The sequence below is a fragment of the Copidosoma floridanum genome, unplaced genomic scaffold (assembly GCF_036245765.1).
Source record: "Copidosoma floridanum isolate Cflo_tuat_1 unplaced genomic scaffold, Cflo_Japanese_pri ptg000007l, whole genome shotgun sequence".
NCBI classification, from domain to species: Eukaryota; Metazoa; Arthropoda; class Insecta; order Hymenoptera; family Encyrtidae; genus Copidosoma; species Copidosoma floridanum.
Genome location: NW_028321884.1, coordinates 6,775,340 through 6,792,543, shown reverse-complemented (window position 1 = coordinate 6,792,543; position 17,204 = coordinate 6,775,340). Strand labels below are relative to the sequence as shown.

The window sequence follows — 17,204 nt, the reverse complement described above, 5'->3', positions numbered from 1 at the left end:
CATTCCTGTGCACTTAATTGACAGTGACACAACACGTATACGTGCCGCATATATGCGGGCGTAGTTTTACACCATCTGCGCGAAAACTTTCGCACCCACTCGGCTAGATAGACAATTTTGCAGTGCCTTTAGCGCGAGAGTATGAGTGGGTGTGTGTACCTGTGTGTGCTTATAGACTTTAGGGTATAATGGCGTAGGCTAGTTCTTTTCACAGTTTCGACGTCACGTCTCGTCTCTGTCGTAGATGTGTACAGCTGTCGAGTGTAGAGTTATTGGAGCGTCCTTTTTTGTATGGAATCGCTCATTGTTTTAATGGCTTTTTTTGCTTCGAACAATGTAAGAAATTTGAAGAAACCATTTTTAAAAATTGTAAATGGAAATTTAACTGGTGTGTTCTAGGACTCTCGCACTAAAAAACCGGGTTTATAATTAAAAAATAGACAACATAAGTTTGTACTTTGTTAAATTGTTGTATTAAACCTTTTTTATTGATTTAAGTGGTTGTCAATAAAGAGCTAAAATAAAAGTGTCTGCCACATTTCATAAAGGGATAAACGTAGCCTTGATTAATTACACTGAAGGCTGTGACAAAGGAATATCGTATCAATCCGTCGGGCTGAAAATACGAAATTAAGACGCGTTCGTGCGTGATGAGTAATAATTGACGAGTAAGAGCCCCATATCACTTTGTCTGGCATTCATCAAAATAATATCGCGTATTCATTTTGTTTCAGACGCGGCGTCACTTCTCGGTGATAACGAAGCGACAGACACACGTGCGAAGCTGCAGAGAGAAGCCATTGGCAAGTGTCGGAGGAAGAGACGGAATACAACATACGCTCGAGCTTAGAGCCACGATAATAATAATCAGAGGCACACGAGTTATCGAGCCATGGACTCCTCACCTATATCGCTGTCAACGCTCCTGCTATTTCTGCTACTGTTACGGCAACCAGGTAACACCTCCTGTTCGTTTTTGTCAGCTTTTTTTTTTTTTTTTCTTTTACAAGTTGCTCTGTGCTCTCATTATGGAGACAGTCTGAAAATATTTACAGTCAAAACATTTATGCGGATCTAATGAGGAGCTTGCGAGCTTATTTTAAATTTAACCTTAAGAGCATACAAAATATATCTACGTCAGAATAATTTCTTTAGTACGATGATTTTGAAATTAATATTTTTCCATCTTTTTGTATCACTAAAAAATTTCATAATTACGAATGCGTGCAATGAAAGTCAATTAGAGTTAAGGCTTTCATATTTTTCACATAACTCAGTAAACGAGTGGGTGAGAGTTGATTGGAATTAAAAACTGCTTCTATGTGGTTTTAGGGCTTCAATACATTTTTTAACTTTAATAAGATTCTAACTTGTTTTGTTAAGTTATTATTTTTTTTTTTTCGAATAGTTTCGAGATTAAAATAAAAAAAGTGTAAAAATTCATAAAAAACAGTCTCATTTCGTTACTAAATATTTCTGCAATCCATGGATTCCTTTAACCTTCGTGATAATACGTTTTTTCTGCCATTGTTTACCATTCATTAAAAAATAAGAAAAATTACAACATTGAAAAATAATTTAATCATTCAAGGTAGTTTGAATGAAATTTCTTTGAAAATATTATGCTACTCTCACGCTTGTCACTCGCAAAGGATGTAAGCCTCTTCAGAATCTCTGCTTGCATAAATGTTTATAATGCCGTTTAGATGATAAGCAGAGAAATTATTTTCTCAATATATTCCTCGAAATATAAACTAAGAAAACCAGTTGCAATCCGTCGACTAATTATTGATCGAAAAAAAAAATCATGGCTGTACGGTGAGTGTGTGTATGCATGTGTTAAGGTAAACGCTAGAAATGAGAAAAGAAAACTGCCAGAAGGAGGTGGAAAGTTTGTTGCACGGGGGTTAAAAGAAAGTCACTGAAATCAATGATTTATTGTTGACATTACTGTGAAAATGTAGATAGAGGAGTTATTATAAAGCTGATGGAGAAAAATCGTATTTCTTCGGAGTGTGTATATTTGAGAAAGTGTTGGAAAGAAAATCCGCAAGAGATGTGGGATAAAGCTAAAAGGAAAAGCATAGAAAAATGCGACGAATATGATAAGACATAAGACAAAAAAAAAAGGAACGAGCACTGGTGCTTGGTAGTAGATGAGTATATATTTTCAGTTGTATGCGAAGGATGGAGCAAATAATAGAAATATATAGAGGTTGATCTTCGGGGAATGCAGAAGGTGGAAAATATTGGCTGATGCCATAATATGGAGATAAGAAATAAGAGTCTTCTAGGTGTTTTTTTTCTTCTTCTTAAGATATTTCTTGAAAATTTCTTTTTTTAGCTTTTGTTGCAAACTCTCCGAAATTTAAATCGACTATTTATTGTAAATATTAATATTACATCAAAAGCATGACTATCAAAACGTTCCCAAAATTGCTGCAATGATTTTTACATAAACCCAAAAAATTGTTGTGCATAATGTTATGTAAAGAAATTTATGGCTCAAAGAGCAGAAATTTGTGTATAAAGGGCCCAGTATCGCTGGATAAGAAAGGCATGAAAGCTCATAGTGTAGAAAAGCCACGAGGACCAGGGATCGTGTTCGTTGTCTTTGAAGCAAAGAACGCGTCACTAAAAATAAAAAAGTGAAGAAGAAATATCTCATGTCATTTGAAAATGCAAATTCAGCTTCATGTGCATACATGTGGGGTAGGCTGATGCACCGAGATTCTCGTTTCTATGAGAAATTTCGAGTCCAATGCACACAAAAATATAACCAAACAACCATTAAAAAAATTTAAGTATTATTAAAGTGTTCGTCTGACTATAACACGAGCCATACTACTAGTTGAAAAGAAGCTCATTAAAAATAAGTATACGATTTTAGTAAGTGTATGTAAGGAGTCTATCAATTTTACAACGAATTCTACGACTAGATTGAGAAATAATTTCATTGAAAAATTATTTAAGACTGTAGGAAGTGCTGATTTAGCACATGTCTGACAATACGTCAAGTCATACCACTAGTTTTAAAAATTGTTCAAAACGATAAGAAATCGTAGAAATCTCGGATGTGACATTTATTTAATCATACGGTGAGTCGTACTACTAGTTAGAAAAAAGCTAAAAGTAGTATAAAATTATAGCAAGCACATAAGTATCGTCTTTCTGACTGTACAAAAGGTCGTACTACTATGAAGTAGTTTCTAGAAAAAAAAAGTTTAAAATGGTCTAAAACAGCAAAGAACTCATATATGTAGCGTTTGTCTGACCAACAATGACTTATACTACTAGTTTGAAAAATAATTTCAAAATGATACAAAATGGTAGTAAGTTCTTATAAGCATCTGTTTGACTATTCGACGACTCTTACTACTAGTTAGGAAAGTAAAAATTAAAAGATGATTAATGCTCGATTGAAATCCTTTGAGAGTCAAATTAAGTACTACTTTTAATTGAAGTTCGTTCAAATCATGATGTTACGTTAAAGCTCTGAAAATAATCAAGTGATTTTATATCGGACAGTGGGAGGAGAGAAAATAACTGATTTTTAATTGCAAAATTTGTTTGAGCATTAATTTCGCATATAAATCTGCGTTCATTTTACACCAGCTTAGCTTATTTATTTTAATTAAAACTAAAGTTTGGTGTACTAAAATTACCTCATAAAAGGCTCAAATGAAGCATTGATAACTTTTGTGTTTGTTGGAGATTTTTTGCCAAGCGAAAGCGAAAAAGAAAAAAGTCCAGCGGAAATGAAAATGTATTTACATGCACAAAAATATCGCGCACCTGGACCCAACCAACACAATTAACCGCTTAATTAGTGGTGTACATCAGCAGAGTTTTATTTTTTATCTACTCTAATGAAGAAACAGTGGGGCCAAGCAAAAAGTCGATACATATTTTCAGCAAACAGTGGTAGCAGCTGCTATTCGTATCTTTTTAACTCGTCTAACATGTATGTGTGGGGTACACAAAAAACAAGAGGAAAAGAATTATAAATAGCGTCTGCAAGGTACATGTACGTACACATCGATGAAAATGCAGCAGCAATTTAACCGCTTGCTAACACTGAGGGAGGGCTATGTACTTGCCCTACACGTGCACACACATACACAGGCTCTGACCACTCTCGGTTGATGAAGATAAAATGGGATAATTATAGAGTCTATCGAGATCGAGGCGTGGAGGGGCAAAAGAGAAAGCACATCAAGGGCAAGTAAATTTCGCTGGGACACGCGAGATCGGTTGGGCATGCACAAGCCGGGGCTTGATAAATAGAGAGGGAGGGCGAGAGAAAGAGAGGAGAGTCGGAGAAGGTGCATACAAAAGTTAAAAAGGAGAAAACGCTTTTTAGAGAAGCCGAGGCTTAGATAAAGGAGTGGAGAGCCGAGGCTGAGAATCAAACTCAATTTCGGGGTGATACATTTATCTGCAACCTCTAGCATTATTTTATCTGTGTACTTTGTTCTTTTTTATTCTTTCGTTCGTTTCTTCCAACAGAAGTTTCTACGTTTTTCTACCTGTTCAGTGGATGCGAAATAGAAACTGACATTAAGTTATTATTACTACAATGACCGCGAAATCACAATCACGACCAGATTATCGAAATCGTATTGTTCTCTGCTCATCCTTTTGTTTCCGTACAACTACTCTCCTTCTTGTTTACTCGTTCATGCATCTCATATAAAAAATTTCCAACTCCAAACAAAGATTCTGAAAAGTTAAAGCTCTATGGAGTTTACATAAACGTAATTTATGAGCTTATGCTCCATTGTTGTAATATGATCCAACGCGCCTAAAAACGTTTATGTGCTTTGAAATAAATTATATACAGCTTTAATAAACAGTAGGGATACTAGGCTCAAATGCGAGAAGATACGTACATCTATTTTAGTGAAATGCCGTTATTTATTTGACCTGACTCTCTTTCAGCAAGTGAATTATACATTTGAATGAATATTTCCTGTTGCGTATTTGCTGGTGGCATTTAGAGACCATGAGCCGATAAAATCTGTTTAATACTGTCAGTCTGTCGATGAAATATTTTTCGGCCCAACTGTAGCTAGTTTAGTTGATTACCCAATGATAATGTAATGCGATGTATCAATTGATATAATGAGATCCCACTACTGAACTGAGAATCGGTATCTCTATTAAAATTACTTTGAAGACATCAGTCAGTTTGATTTTTGGGAACTAAAAAAAATGAATGAAAAAATAAAAAATAATTCTCTAAGTTTAGCATAGCGTGAAAAAATATTATTCAAGAGACCTTGCGAGTGTAATGGGCATAAATCGATAGTAAAGATAACTCTCAATTCGATTTCAACAGAGTTGTAGCTACATATGCTCGTAGATCAGTAAATTAGGGCCGACGATCAGTTGAGAGCTTGCACTGTATACACACGTTGACGCGAAAACTTGTACGCATCCACGTGTGACGTACATTCGAATCGTTCTTCCCATAGCACATGGAGACTTCGTGAGCCGGAAAATCGATGTCCTCTCGCTCGCTTGGGCTTCCCACAATTTTTACGCAGACGTGCTTCGATTATACCGAGCGTTATGAATACAACGAGAGCGAAGCGAAACAGTGAAAATGGACAATGGAATTGAAACTCGGAGCAGCAGGAAAATTTTCTTGCATCACGTTATTGTAGTGAGGTGTTTTGCGATCGATTTCTGTTTTACGCATTGGTACTTACAAACATACCCATACGTGTTGGAAAAATAGAAGAACCGTTTGCCTTACGTGAGTTAAAACATGCAAATAAATATGTCATACGTAACGCTGGTCTACAGTTTTGTGCTCCCAGAGCATATATTTACCCGAATCCACTACCATTGCATTTCATACCCGATAAAAATGTGTTTTGTTTTGCGACATATAAACATGATGCAAATATTCTTGGGATGACGGTGATGGATGTTAAATAATCATAGAAACTGGTAGCAGGAAGCATCTAAGTAATGAAAAAACATATCGGTAAGCGAATTAGTTGAGCATTGAATCATCAGTTGATTTTTCGAGGGTGATAATATATAATTACTTGAATAGAAGATATTTTCAAGTTATTAAAATTTGATTTTTCCGAATGTAGCAGTAATGTACTATGGTTGAGCTCAAAAGAAAACAAGTGAAATATTGAAGAGGGAATCGTGGAGCCCAAAATAGAAGGGACGGAAAGTGAGACAAAATTCATGAAGTGGGATTCTTGGAGCGTGAGTAGAGTCCACGTATGTCTCGTTAAATATTTAAACAGAGGGGTATACCCTATGTTTCCTCTATACTACGTATCTTTGCAAACATATGTTAGAATTGACATTCAGACACGTGCATACATGTGAATTTTCTCGTATTTGAGTTTATCCATTTTTCATTCCTTGATTTCTGTTGATTTTACTTTGTTACTACTCTCTCGTATGTACTTACATGTACGTATGGTCCACTAGTATTGTTGTAACTTTTAGAAGTGCACACCACTTCTCTCTTTTATTTTATGTAAGTCGAATCTTTGGGGGTTTGTGAACTTATATTTCCATTAATTTATTGTTGATTATTTATTTTTCTCCACACCAGCTGAAAAAGCATGCTTATGTGTACTTTGACAACATGATTTCTGATAAAAAATAAGCTTACATAATTAGCTTGCCTATGATAGAGAGGTTTAAATAATTCCTAATTTGGCATAACATAAGGTTTTACATATACATCATTAAAGTATCATCTGATGCAACAAAAATTTTTTAGACATACTATTATAACCTTTAACTGCAAGAACTATTTAACTACAGAATTTTCATAAAAATGTTTTTCAGTGCAAGAACTAGCAAGGTGACAAGGTTCAATTTTCATCTCATCTTAACAAAGTGCACACGATTTTGGGCTTTTTTTCCTGAACTTTTTTATTTACAGTTATGAATAGAAGAGTGTTTTTTTTGGCAAGATAAATCAGCAGATGCCCTTAAGAAATATTTTGTAACACCTTCCCTCAAATTTTCAATTCAACAAAACTTGATTGAAAATCCTGCCATCTCTAATGGAAAGTTTGAAAATTCGGTTGAAAACGTTTGGCCGAGTACATAGCTTTGAAATTCCGTGCACACACGTCCTAACTGAACATTCGGTCCGAATAGCGTATCCACTGGGGAAGTTGGCAAAATTATGCAGTCGTTTTCTCTAACGAAGGCGAGACGAAAGCTTTGGAATTCTACGCAGTTAAGAGTGGACGAACGTACATATTTGTACATACTACCGACATTGCCAATGAAACTGACACACAGGCAGACCGAGGGAATATTTTCTAACGCTAAATATTAATGCCCTGAGTCTGACGAGCCACAGTCTGGATAAAAAATGAATTCCAGTTTTGGTTCCATGACCACTATAATTTATGTGTTTGTTATTAGAATTTTTTTACACTACCATTTTAAAAACTGAGACACATCAGTTTTTGTTGTTAGGGAATTCATTCTGATATACCTATCTGAGACCGTCGTTTTTTCTTCATCTCTATATTCACTGCTCTATTCGATCGCTAAGTTAAAGTTTTTTAAACTCAAAACTCAGTCTTTGGGTCTATACCTTCAAGTTTACAGCTAGATTGTCCTCGCTGACCATATGTTTGTGAAAAAAATTCTTGATGTAATTGTAATCAATTATAAAAACTTTATGCAACAAAAATGATTCGAGGAAAAAAGAATATGTAAATAAAAAGATTGTCAAAGTGTAAAAGAAAATAAAAATTTAAAGTTGCAAAAAAGTATGATATTCATAACAAAAGATTTTCGAAAGTGTTATAATTTGTAAAAGAAAAATGGTAAAGAATTTGTAATAAAAACCTTCAGATGGTCAAAAATCGTAGTGTCAAAAAATTTTTAATTTTCGGGACTGTTAACCTGAGAAAATATAAATCACGGAACACATGATAATATTAACAAAATCAATCCAACAAATAATTAGCGAACCAAATTCAGAGAAGATGGGGACAGAGAGAAAAAAGAAGCCGTAGCAGCTGGAAACCTGATTGTGCCGCTCAATTAATCGTCCAGTCACGCAGGTAGTCTCGTCTAGCAGTGCTTGAAAACCTTAAAACTTGGGAACAGCAGCACTGGCTTCGTCTTCCACCACCGTCTTCTTCTCCTAAAACTTTCGTGTTCGGCTGATTTAGTTACGCACACCCACCCATCGGTTCCAGGACTAGTTTTGGGAGGATAAAGGATTTTTCGACCTCTCCATCGATGGGGGCCAAGCAAAGGCCAAGTTGGTCGAGCACGCCGAGTTTGAAGGATATCGTTGTGGGACGAGGAATTCTATCTCGGACGGGTGGGATCAGCTCAAAAGCTGCCGATTAAATTTTATTAATGCAATTAGTACGGATCCATCCATATCGAATTCTAGGGATTCATCGAGCTTTTACTCCCTGCTCTGATTTTTCTTATATGAATATGCATGTGTAATATTAACGTACGATGAGCTAAGATAGCAAACGTGGCGTCTTCCCATCTTTCGTTTAAAACGTAACTATTTGGTATCTTAGACTTTGCATTGAAAATTGCAGTGTTTCGTCATTTGTTTGTTTTTGCATAATTTCGTTTACTGTATGCATAAGAATCTATCAATTCTGTGGCTAAAATAAACTTACAGGAGAGTTAATCATATTATGAAGGTACCTTGAATGCTTTTACAATCTAGTTGTTACCACGTTATATTTGTAATGATTTTTGGTACACACTGTTTTTTATAAACGAAACATCCCAAGAGTCGTTGCCAAGCTTGAAGGTACATACGGATTACGTAATATGTTGACAAGACAAATTTTCATCAGGATGGTTTAATATGCTTTAATCGTACGATTTGTGATGAATCAATTGATTTAAATATAAATTAGCAATGAGTGTATTTTATCTAGACAATTTATCTAAAAACCCGCAGCTGCTCTTGTTTATCAAATTACGGCCTGTTCGACGTATAAGAAAAATTATTTGCGCGATGAAAATATTGTAGTTCCCAAGTTTTTAAATTTTTTATTTATTTATTTACTTTTTTCATTCATAAGACTTCAGTACGATAAAATAGTAGATTTCATACCTAATGGTGTTGTCCGAAAAATTGGGGCTGCCAGTAATTGTGTCGTAACACTTTGCTTTTTTCTTCCCCTTTTCATTGTATTCGTGGCTATACCGTACTAAACGTCAAACAATGAATACTCGTGCAAGTAAAAGGGAGAAGCATTATGTACAAAAAGGACAGATAAAAACTGGATTTGTGGGTTGAGTGGTTTCATTTTAAACTCGAAATGAAGTTCACTGTTGTACATGTATTTAAATGTCACTAGAAGCGAGTAAGAGTGTCATCAAAGGAGAATAAAAAACGAATAATGCAATGCATCGAAAAATATACAGCACATGAGGATGTGAGCTTAAAGTTCAGACAAAAAAATAATAATAAAGTTTATTGAATATTTTTGAAACTGGTCTTATTTTTTTTGTATTATTACACAAAAATTATAATAAAAAAAAAAACAAAAAAAAAAAAACAATCGTGGCTACCTCAATAACATTTGAAAAATAAGGAATTTAAATTAAAAAATCTTGTGAAATTTCAAATAGATTTTAATTCTTGCGTAATCAAGGTCGGCCTGTAATTTACAAAAGTTATGGATAAAACCATAAAGCTTATGACAGTTGAGATTCACATGAATTTGATTATCACAATTGCTTTGAAATTTTTTTTTCTGCTCAATGTTACCAATTGGTACTTATAATTTAGTACAGGTGTTAGTTAAAAATATTGAAACGATACAAGGCAAAAATTTTTGGTGTTTGGGTATGTTCATACAGAATTGAATCTTATGTTAAGGAACAAATGTTTTATGAATTAAAACGAATAATTTTTTATGGAGTTGCTCACACATGTTGGCAGGCATATGTATGAGCCAGCTAGTTTCCGCTTGTCCTCCTTTTTTTGTCAAATACATCGCTCATTGTACTTTTTTTTTTTTTTGTGTGTTACAGCTGTCGAGGCGCTGAGGGTTGAAGTAAAGGTTCCACCGTACCTCAAGAAAGGCGAGTCTGCCAGGCTGGAGTGCAGGTGAGAGGGCACTTGCCCACTTTAGCTCTTTGGAACTTGTGTCAAAATGCATGCACACACGCCTGCCTTTGTCACAGCCGTTCTCTCTCCCTCCCTGTATGCTCTTACCATTTTCTTACCAAACTTTCTTTTAACGTAGTATTTTGGGATGCTCTTAAAGTGTTTCATCTTTCTTTTTATTACCTTCCTTATTGTTGTTGTCACTTGTCCTTATTTTCACGCTCTACTTTTTTTTCCAGTCAATTTTTCTCTTGCATTCGGCTCATGTTTACTAATGTTTTTGCCTTATTTTAACGGCATGAAAGAAATATGATAAAAAATATGTGATCTCTTCACTTGAAAAAATAATGAGGCAAAATGTTCAGATGAGTTTTTTTTAAACGGTACACTCATTTACAAATGAAAGCGTTTAACATTCAATGACGATAAAATTTCAATGGTTTCTCTTCTATTAATTTTTTAAATCAGAATATTCTTAGCTTTTTTTTCTTCGTATATTATGTTTTTCATTTTTTAAAGTTATTTTAAACTCCACGTTATTCACCCAAATATTCACGGTTTCTATCATTTTCACTGTGACTTTTTTACTTAGCAACAGTATTACCTCGATTATCGCTGTTAATTCCTTGTGCTAGCTTTTGGCTATCATAATAACACTCAGAAATTTTTGTCAGACTTCTCTCTCTTGGTGTAATTCAACTGATAACAGTGCGAGTAGAGCAGAGCGATTATTTTTAATTGAAGCGCAAAGTGCACTCGCATAGCTCGAATTTTCTTGTTTTCTGCTCGCTCTTGTTACCAGTGTACCTTCCAGATTAAACTCTATGCTTTTAAATACTGCTTCATATTTTTCTTTAATTCCATTATACTTTAAAATATTGGGCTGAATACTACTTTGCAAATTATAAATGAGTTTTTTACTGACAATTTAGGGACAAATGCGAAAACTTCATACTATGTGATATGCATACTGTGAAAAATGTATTAGAAATTTGGATACATCAATTTATTTCCATTTCACCCTTTTTCTGGAGTGGTGGGTATAAAATTTTTGTAATTGAAATAATCACGTGTGCAATATACATTTTTTACTCCCATTAAACGCCTCAAGTAGAGCCACCTCAAATTTTTGTGAAAAAATCAAGGCTCCAGGAAAATGCAGTAATTTTTATAATCTCCTTGTATGATACATGAGAGGTTATTTAAAAATAGACTGATTAAAATTAATTAATACGATGTAAAAAGTATATTCAGATACTGAGTTTTTGTAAGATCTTGCTGAGAAAAAGTTAGTTCACACAAAAGTTGTCAACGAGTAAAAATACGAAGATATATATACCACATGATTTTTTCGCTTCAAACGTGTAAAAAAAACTATTGTTTTCAGTTTTTTGTCATCAATCAAAATTGTACATGTTCATAAGTAAACAAAATTTTCTGTTTATTTCTGGAAAGCCTTTGGTTTTTGAGCAAAATGTGTATAAAATTAGATAAAAATGATTACGAATTTTTCAAGATTTTCAGATTTTTCACGCGAAAAGTATTAATGGTTAAAATAAGCTTTCAAAAACATTATGAAGATTATCTCAAGCCAAAAATTATAAAATATTTTCCTCAGCAATAAAAAACCAAGACCATTTGTTTGTTTGTAAAACTTTTTTCAAACAATACGTGGAAAGGTTGTCGATGGCTGGTATAAACTTTCATGCCCAGTAGAATTTTTTCAACAAGATCGTAAAATATTTTTTCTCCCACCATGAATGATATGACTCAGTTTAAAAGTTAAGTATCCACTGCGTGTGCTTCCCCTAAATATTCGAAAGCCGGGCAGCTCTTCGAAATCGCGTATTTTTTAATGCAGTCAGGAGCGTGAAGCAGCCCGCTGTTAAGCGCTCTCTCACATACTCTGGACGAACGAGCGCGTAATATCAAAGTTTTAATTTTTTTTTCCTTTGCAGCTGCAGCCTTTCCTGGTCTTTTTCTCTTAATAATCTTATTAATACGAGATAATTCTGCCGAGCACTGCTGAGTTATCATGTTCCTTTTTTTCCTTCTCATTTTCCAAAGTTTTTCGTCCAAGCGCTGGTACGCGCCCCCATGCATTCCCACGTTATTACGTAGCGTGTGTGTATATATGTCAGAAATTCGCTACCATCACGACTTCTGCTAAGCTTCTTGGTATAAGAGCAAAATGTATATTTTAATTAACCTTTGAAAAAAAAAATTTATACAAAATAGGATCTTGCTGGACATTTACGGGGTTATCTTTCCTTTACAAAATGTTGTTGTGCAAAAAGTATTTTTTCTGAATTATTTCAAACTTTTGTCTGTGCTCAGTACACCTTGGACACTAATAAATGAGTCTAAATTATATACAATGAGTGGCACGCATTCCTTCACCAATAATAACTTTACAAGCATAAATATTCACCGTCAAACTGCAGTTGGAAGAAAATCTCTCAGGCAGCAAGAAATATATAAAGTGTCTTCCGACTCGACTGAAACCTTTTTCAACTTTGCCTTCGCTTTTCTCGATTCCTCGTAACGTCTTCGCTATTCATTGCAAACGCAGTAGAACCTCCGTTAGCCCCACCAAGTTCTCAATCGTATTTGGAACTCTGCAAGTACGAGTTTTCCATGAAAAGGTCGTGGAAGAGAAAAAGGAAAAAAAAAGGGAGATCTCTGATTTCAGGAAGTGCAGTACTTGTGCTCAAGTACACAAATGTTTATGGGTGCACTAAAGGAGAAACATGAGGATAAAAATTGAAATTAAATATAGGCGAGATGAAAATCACATTTCTATCACCTGAAGAAAAAGAAACATTGATAAACGACCATTTTATGGACAATCTTGAATGATTTTGTGAGCCATCGGGCAAACACAGACAGACTGGTTGGAAGAGTAAAAAGGCAAGGGAGCTCACAGTGCGTACGACGGACGATGAGACGGACGGATAGTAGGTGAGGGATGGAAAAAGGAAGAGCAAATAAAAAAGAGCTTTTCTCGAGAAAAAGTCGTGAAATGAGAAAGCAGCTGTGTGTGTTGGGGCACAGACGCGTAAGACGATCGAGACTATGCGAGAGGGGACGACTGTATAACCGTGTACTTACTGGGCGTGGAGAGACAAATAAGCCAGACAGCGTTAGCCAGCAAAACTCGCCGTCTGAGACCCGTACTCATACCTTAGTACTTGACCACCATCTAATACACAACTGTGCCGTAACACTGCAAAACTATGTGGAAAATAAAAAAAACTGAGATATAGAAAAAGAGAGAGCCGTACCTCGTGGATACTCGCGTTGCAGCGCAGGTGCAAGAATTTCCTTTTTCGAGAAACAACTTTTGAAAAAGTGGAAACTAAGTTGTAAAATCAGCACTGGAGGTAGGAAAGCTTCAATTAACTTAAACGAAGGAAAGTAAGGGTGAAAATTTTCGATTTTCATTTGATAGCATCAGGGTGTTAAATATAAGGGTAAAGACAGCTGTTGTGTGTACTTCATTCATATCAATATTTGATCTCTCTATTATGTACCTTGCCAGATGCAATAAGAGATCATCCAGCTGAAGTATTTTTTTTCTTTTTGGTTCGCTGGATCCATTTGCTGGGATCCAACATAATTAAACCGTGAAAAATTAAAACTTTCACAATATCCTGGTGTAAGATCTTCGTCTCATTGATTGTAGTATCCTTTCTAAAATCCTAAAACCACGCTATCCACGATTTCCATTTTATTGAGGCTTCTTTCGCACTCGAAACGCGTAGGAGACACATCCTCATGCGAGCACGTGCCCACTTTCCTTTTTCTTGTCTGGGGTGAGATCCTCGACGGCTGCAGAGACACAATACAGGCGTCACCCCTAGTACGTGTGACACAGCGCTAATTGGCTGACATCCTGGCGTATGTGCCTCTGGAGACTCGTTAATTAGCTTCCACTTGAGGACGTGTGCATTGGCTGATATCGGTCGGGTAGCTGGGAAGAGCAGATATGTATGCCTGGAGCCCATCTCTGAATGTGGCTCGACTACTGCAGTAGAATCTTCGTACTTGGCAATGTAGGTACTGTTTTTGGAGTTGCTGCTACTCCGTTGGTCCATGGTTTTCAATGTGCAGCTATTACGATGAAATTGGAGCTTAAAAATCTTCAGAGCTAGTTTTGATAAAATAGAAAAAACATACATGCAACCTAATCTTTAAATTCGAAACAATTTTATTGGTGCAAAATGAAGGAGAAGGAACCAAATTCTGTATCGGCAATTTATTTAAATACTAGAATATTGCTTTAGAAAAAAAAAGTTGAACAAAAAATAGAGAAACAGAGTAAAGGCAGGATAGAAGAAATGCCAAACTCTGTTCACCTGCAGAACCTACCATTTTTTCGCTCAATGAACTTGTCTCGTCAGCAATATTTTGGCTTTAGCAACATCTCCTTCTCTTCCTTGGTAACTGTAATCGACTATTTCTTGAGATTCTGGATACGTGACTAGACGTTGTTCAATCAATTTCCACAAGTAAATCCACCTGATGTTGCGTTTTACAAAAACTTATAGTTAGTCCCTACTCTTCGTCCTTTTTGGCTAGTCATGACGGATAACTACCATGAAGTGTCCTTTCTTGCGTTGGTTTTAATTTAAATAAATAATGTTTAACGATTACTAAATAAAAATCCAAAATTTGGGACCAAAAATCACACAGCCAAGATATCCCATTCCACGTCATTATTTTCCTCCCCAGTCCCTTTGACGCCTTTCACTCGAAGCTCAAGAGCTGGTGCTCGGCACTTGAACTTTACCTCGAGGGGCACGCAACACCACTACATATATATATAGCAGCACCACCTTTGAACTTTTCCCTGCCGTTATTTGCGTACACGCAGTTATAACAACAGCAACAGCAGCGCGACGCAGATCGTAGATAACTACGCACCTGCTCGCGAGAGACGAGCGAAAGTTGCAATGTCAGCGAGGGGCTTTCAAAGCGCCCCGATCAATTGCTCGCGCGCAGGATCTACTTTCAGTGTAATCAACCAACCCTCGCCTCCCTGCTTTGGTGGGAAATTTAGAGTTTTCGTACAACTTTGCCGCTTGACAATTTACTATACGCTTAGTATTGTCTTTCTTCATTACTAAATTACTCTTATTAAATTAAAGGAATTTTTCTGCATTTCGTATCTGACTCCAAAATTGTGTGCACCTATAGCTACTATAGGAGAAAAAAAAAGTAGAGCAGTCAAGATTCTGTTTTAATCACTTTATTTTTGGTACTGGAGTATAGCGCCTAAAACAAAATGATGAAAAAAGAGTCTTTACTAATTCACTTTTTTTTAACTACACTTTTACGTTTTCTCAGACAAAAAAAAGAAAATTTCTACCCCTTAGAGCCTTCATTTTTTCCTAGCTCTTTGGTATTGACAGACGTGATCGGGGTACACGAAATGAGAATGTCAACAACATTTAAATTAATAAGTTTTTTAAGTTACGTATGTCATGAAAAGTGTTACTAATTTAACCCAAGTAAGTAAAGCTCGTAGTAACAACAGCAACAATAATAATAACAAAATCGAGCAGTGTTATATGACTCCAACACCAAAAAACGATCTTCATGTCGATCTCAAGCATAAGGGTGACGTAAATTCTCAAGCAACACAAGAGATTAACTCGAGTTATCTCGAGGGATTTCACTGAGCTACTCTAGTGGCTTCTTGTCTATGTCTACCGAATAAGTAGATTGATTCTGTATACAAAAAAAAATCAAAAATTAAACCAACATGTCGAAGCTCTTAACATTTCTGTTACGTGTTTATGTACAATTCAACAGTTAAAAACACTACTCTCCGTCCTATGGTTTAGTAAATACAATGTTACAGGAAAAAGCTACGAACTGCATTAAGACATCCTTACGCCATTATGAGGATGGTTTATTTGCATTTGGTATTTTTTAAAGAAAAATTATCTATCTTTAAGAAAAAGGTGATACTTCGCATCAAATTAAGAAAACGAAGAAAAGGATCGTATATCACAGCCAAGTAACACAGTTGCAAAAAAAGTGAGCGAGGACAGGATGATGATGAAGAAAAAGAAGAAGAGGAGGAGAAAAATAAGAAGTAAAAAGGGTGTGGAGGTCAAAAAACTCAGGAAACCCCATCAAGGAAGCGACCCCGGTAAATGAGCCAGCGGATGCAAATCAATCCCTTGATGCTGGCAGGTGCCGATCTCCCCCCCTGTTGACCCCTCTCCCATCAGCTTTATCTCACTCCCTCGTTGCTCACTGGAACTCCGACGTCTCGTGCACCCTAATGCTTGGCTCCTGCTATTCCTTTGCTATAGCCTCCCGTCGAATGCAACCCTCCGGGGGCAGGTCACTGCAGCAAGGTAGCACCAGGGACTCGTGTGCTTTTTTATTTCCACTCATTTTTCACCACACAACGAGAATTAAATGCACCAGGGTGTTTTGCGGTATCGTTACCACCTCTCACAGCTTTGTTCGCGGGTTGTTCTTATTATTACAGGTCGTCTTATCGTCCTTGACTGGTTTTGAATGCGCGACACAAACGCTGATGGCTGCTGCCAGCAAACGAAGTAAGCGCTGCCTCGTCGGCTGTTGGCTCTGTGGTGACAAAGATGGTGGGCTCGAGAGCCTTTGCCGCGAGTGCTGCAGCCAGGACTCGAGTTTTCTGGTCTCTTGAACATTTTTTGCGCTCTCGAGAGCAAAGAAGGGGATGAAAATTATACTCCGTGACTCGGTCTCTTCTCTCTTTGTGAGCGCGAATTCGCTTTCGTAAGAGTGTACAGTTTTGGTTATCGTTGTAAAATATTTATTCATCAACGTTGAGTCTAAAAAATACAACAGAATCATGCCATTCTTATTCACTTTATTCGTGATTCTCGTTGTTCCTCGCAACACTTATCAGATTTCCCAGTTCATGTTCGCCACTAATTAAGGATGGTTATTCAAAGAAATAAAGTCCGACCGAGCCGCACATGTAAATTATTGGAAATTGAAGTCAATTGGTCTGAGCTGTGATTTGCCAGTTAATAAATCGATTGGTTGGCTAATTAACTACAGCACCAACGACTGGAGTATTAAGAGTACACGTTAATTC

At 36.1% G+C, this 17,204-nt stretch overlaps 1 protein-coding gene across 1 annotated transcript in view; it reads left to right on the top strand.

The window, feature by feature from the left end:
• Positions 1-742: 742 nt before the first annotated feature.
• The window catches only part of LOC106641433 (uncharacterized), a 34,914-nt gene continuing 18,452 nt past the window's right edge, over positions 743-17,204 (top strand). Inside the window, exons 1-2 of the mRNA XM_089588906.1 lie at positions 743-956; positions 10,027-10,102. Of these exons, the coding sequence (XP_089445032.1) occupies positions 893-956; positions 10,027-10,102 (140 nt within the window). The 5' untranslated portion in view covers positions 743-892. The remainder of the gene's footprint in view (positions 957-10,026; positions 10,103-17,204) is intronic.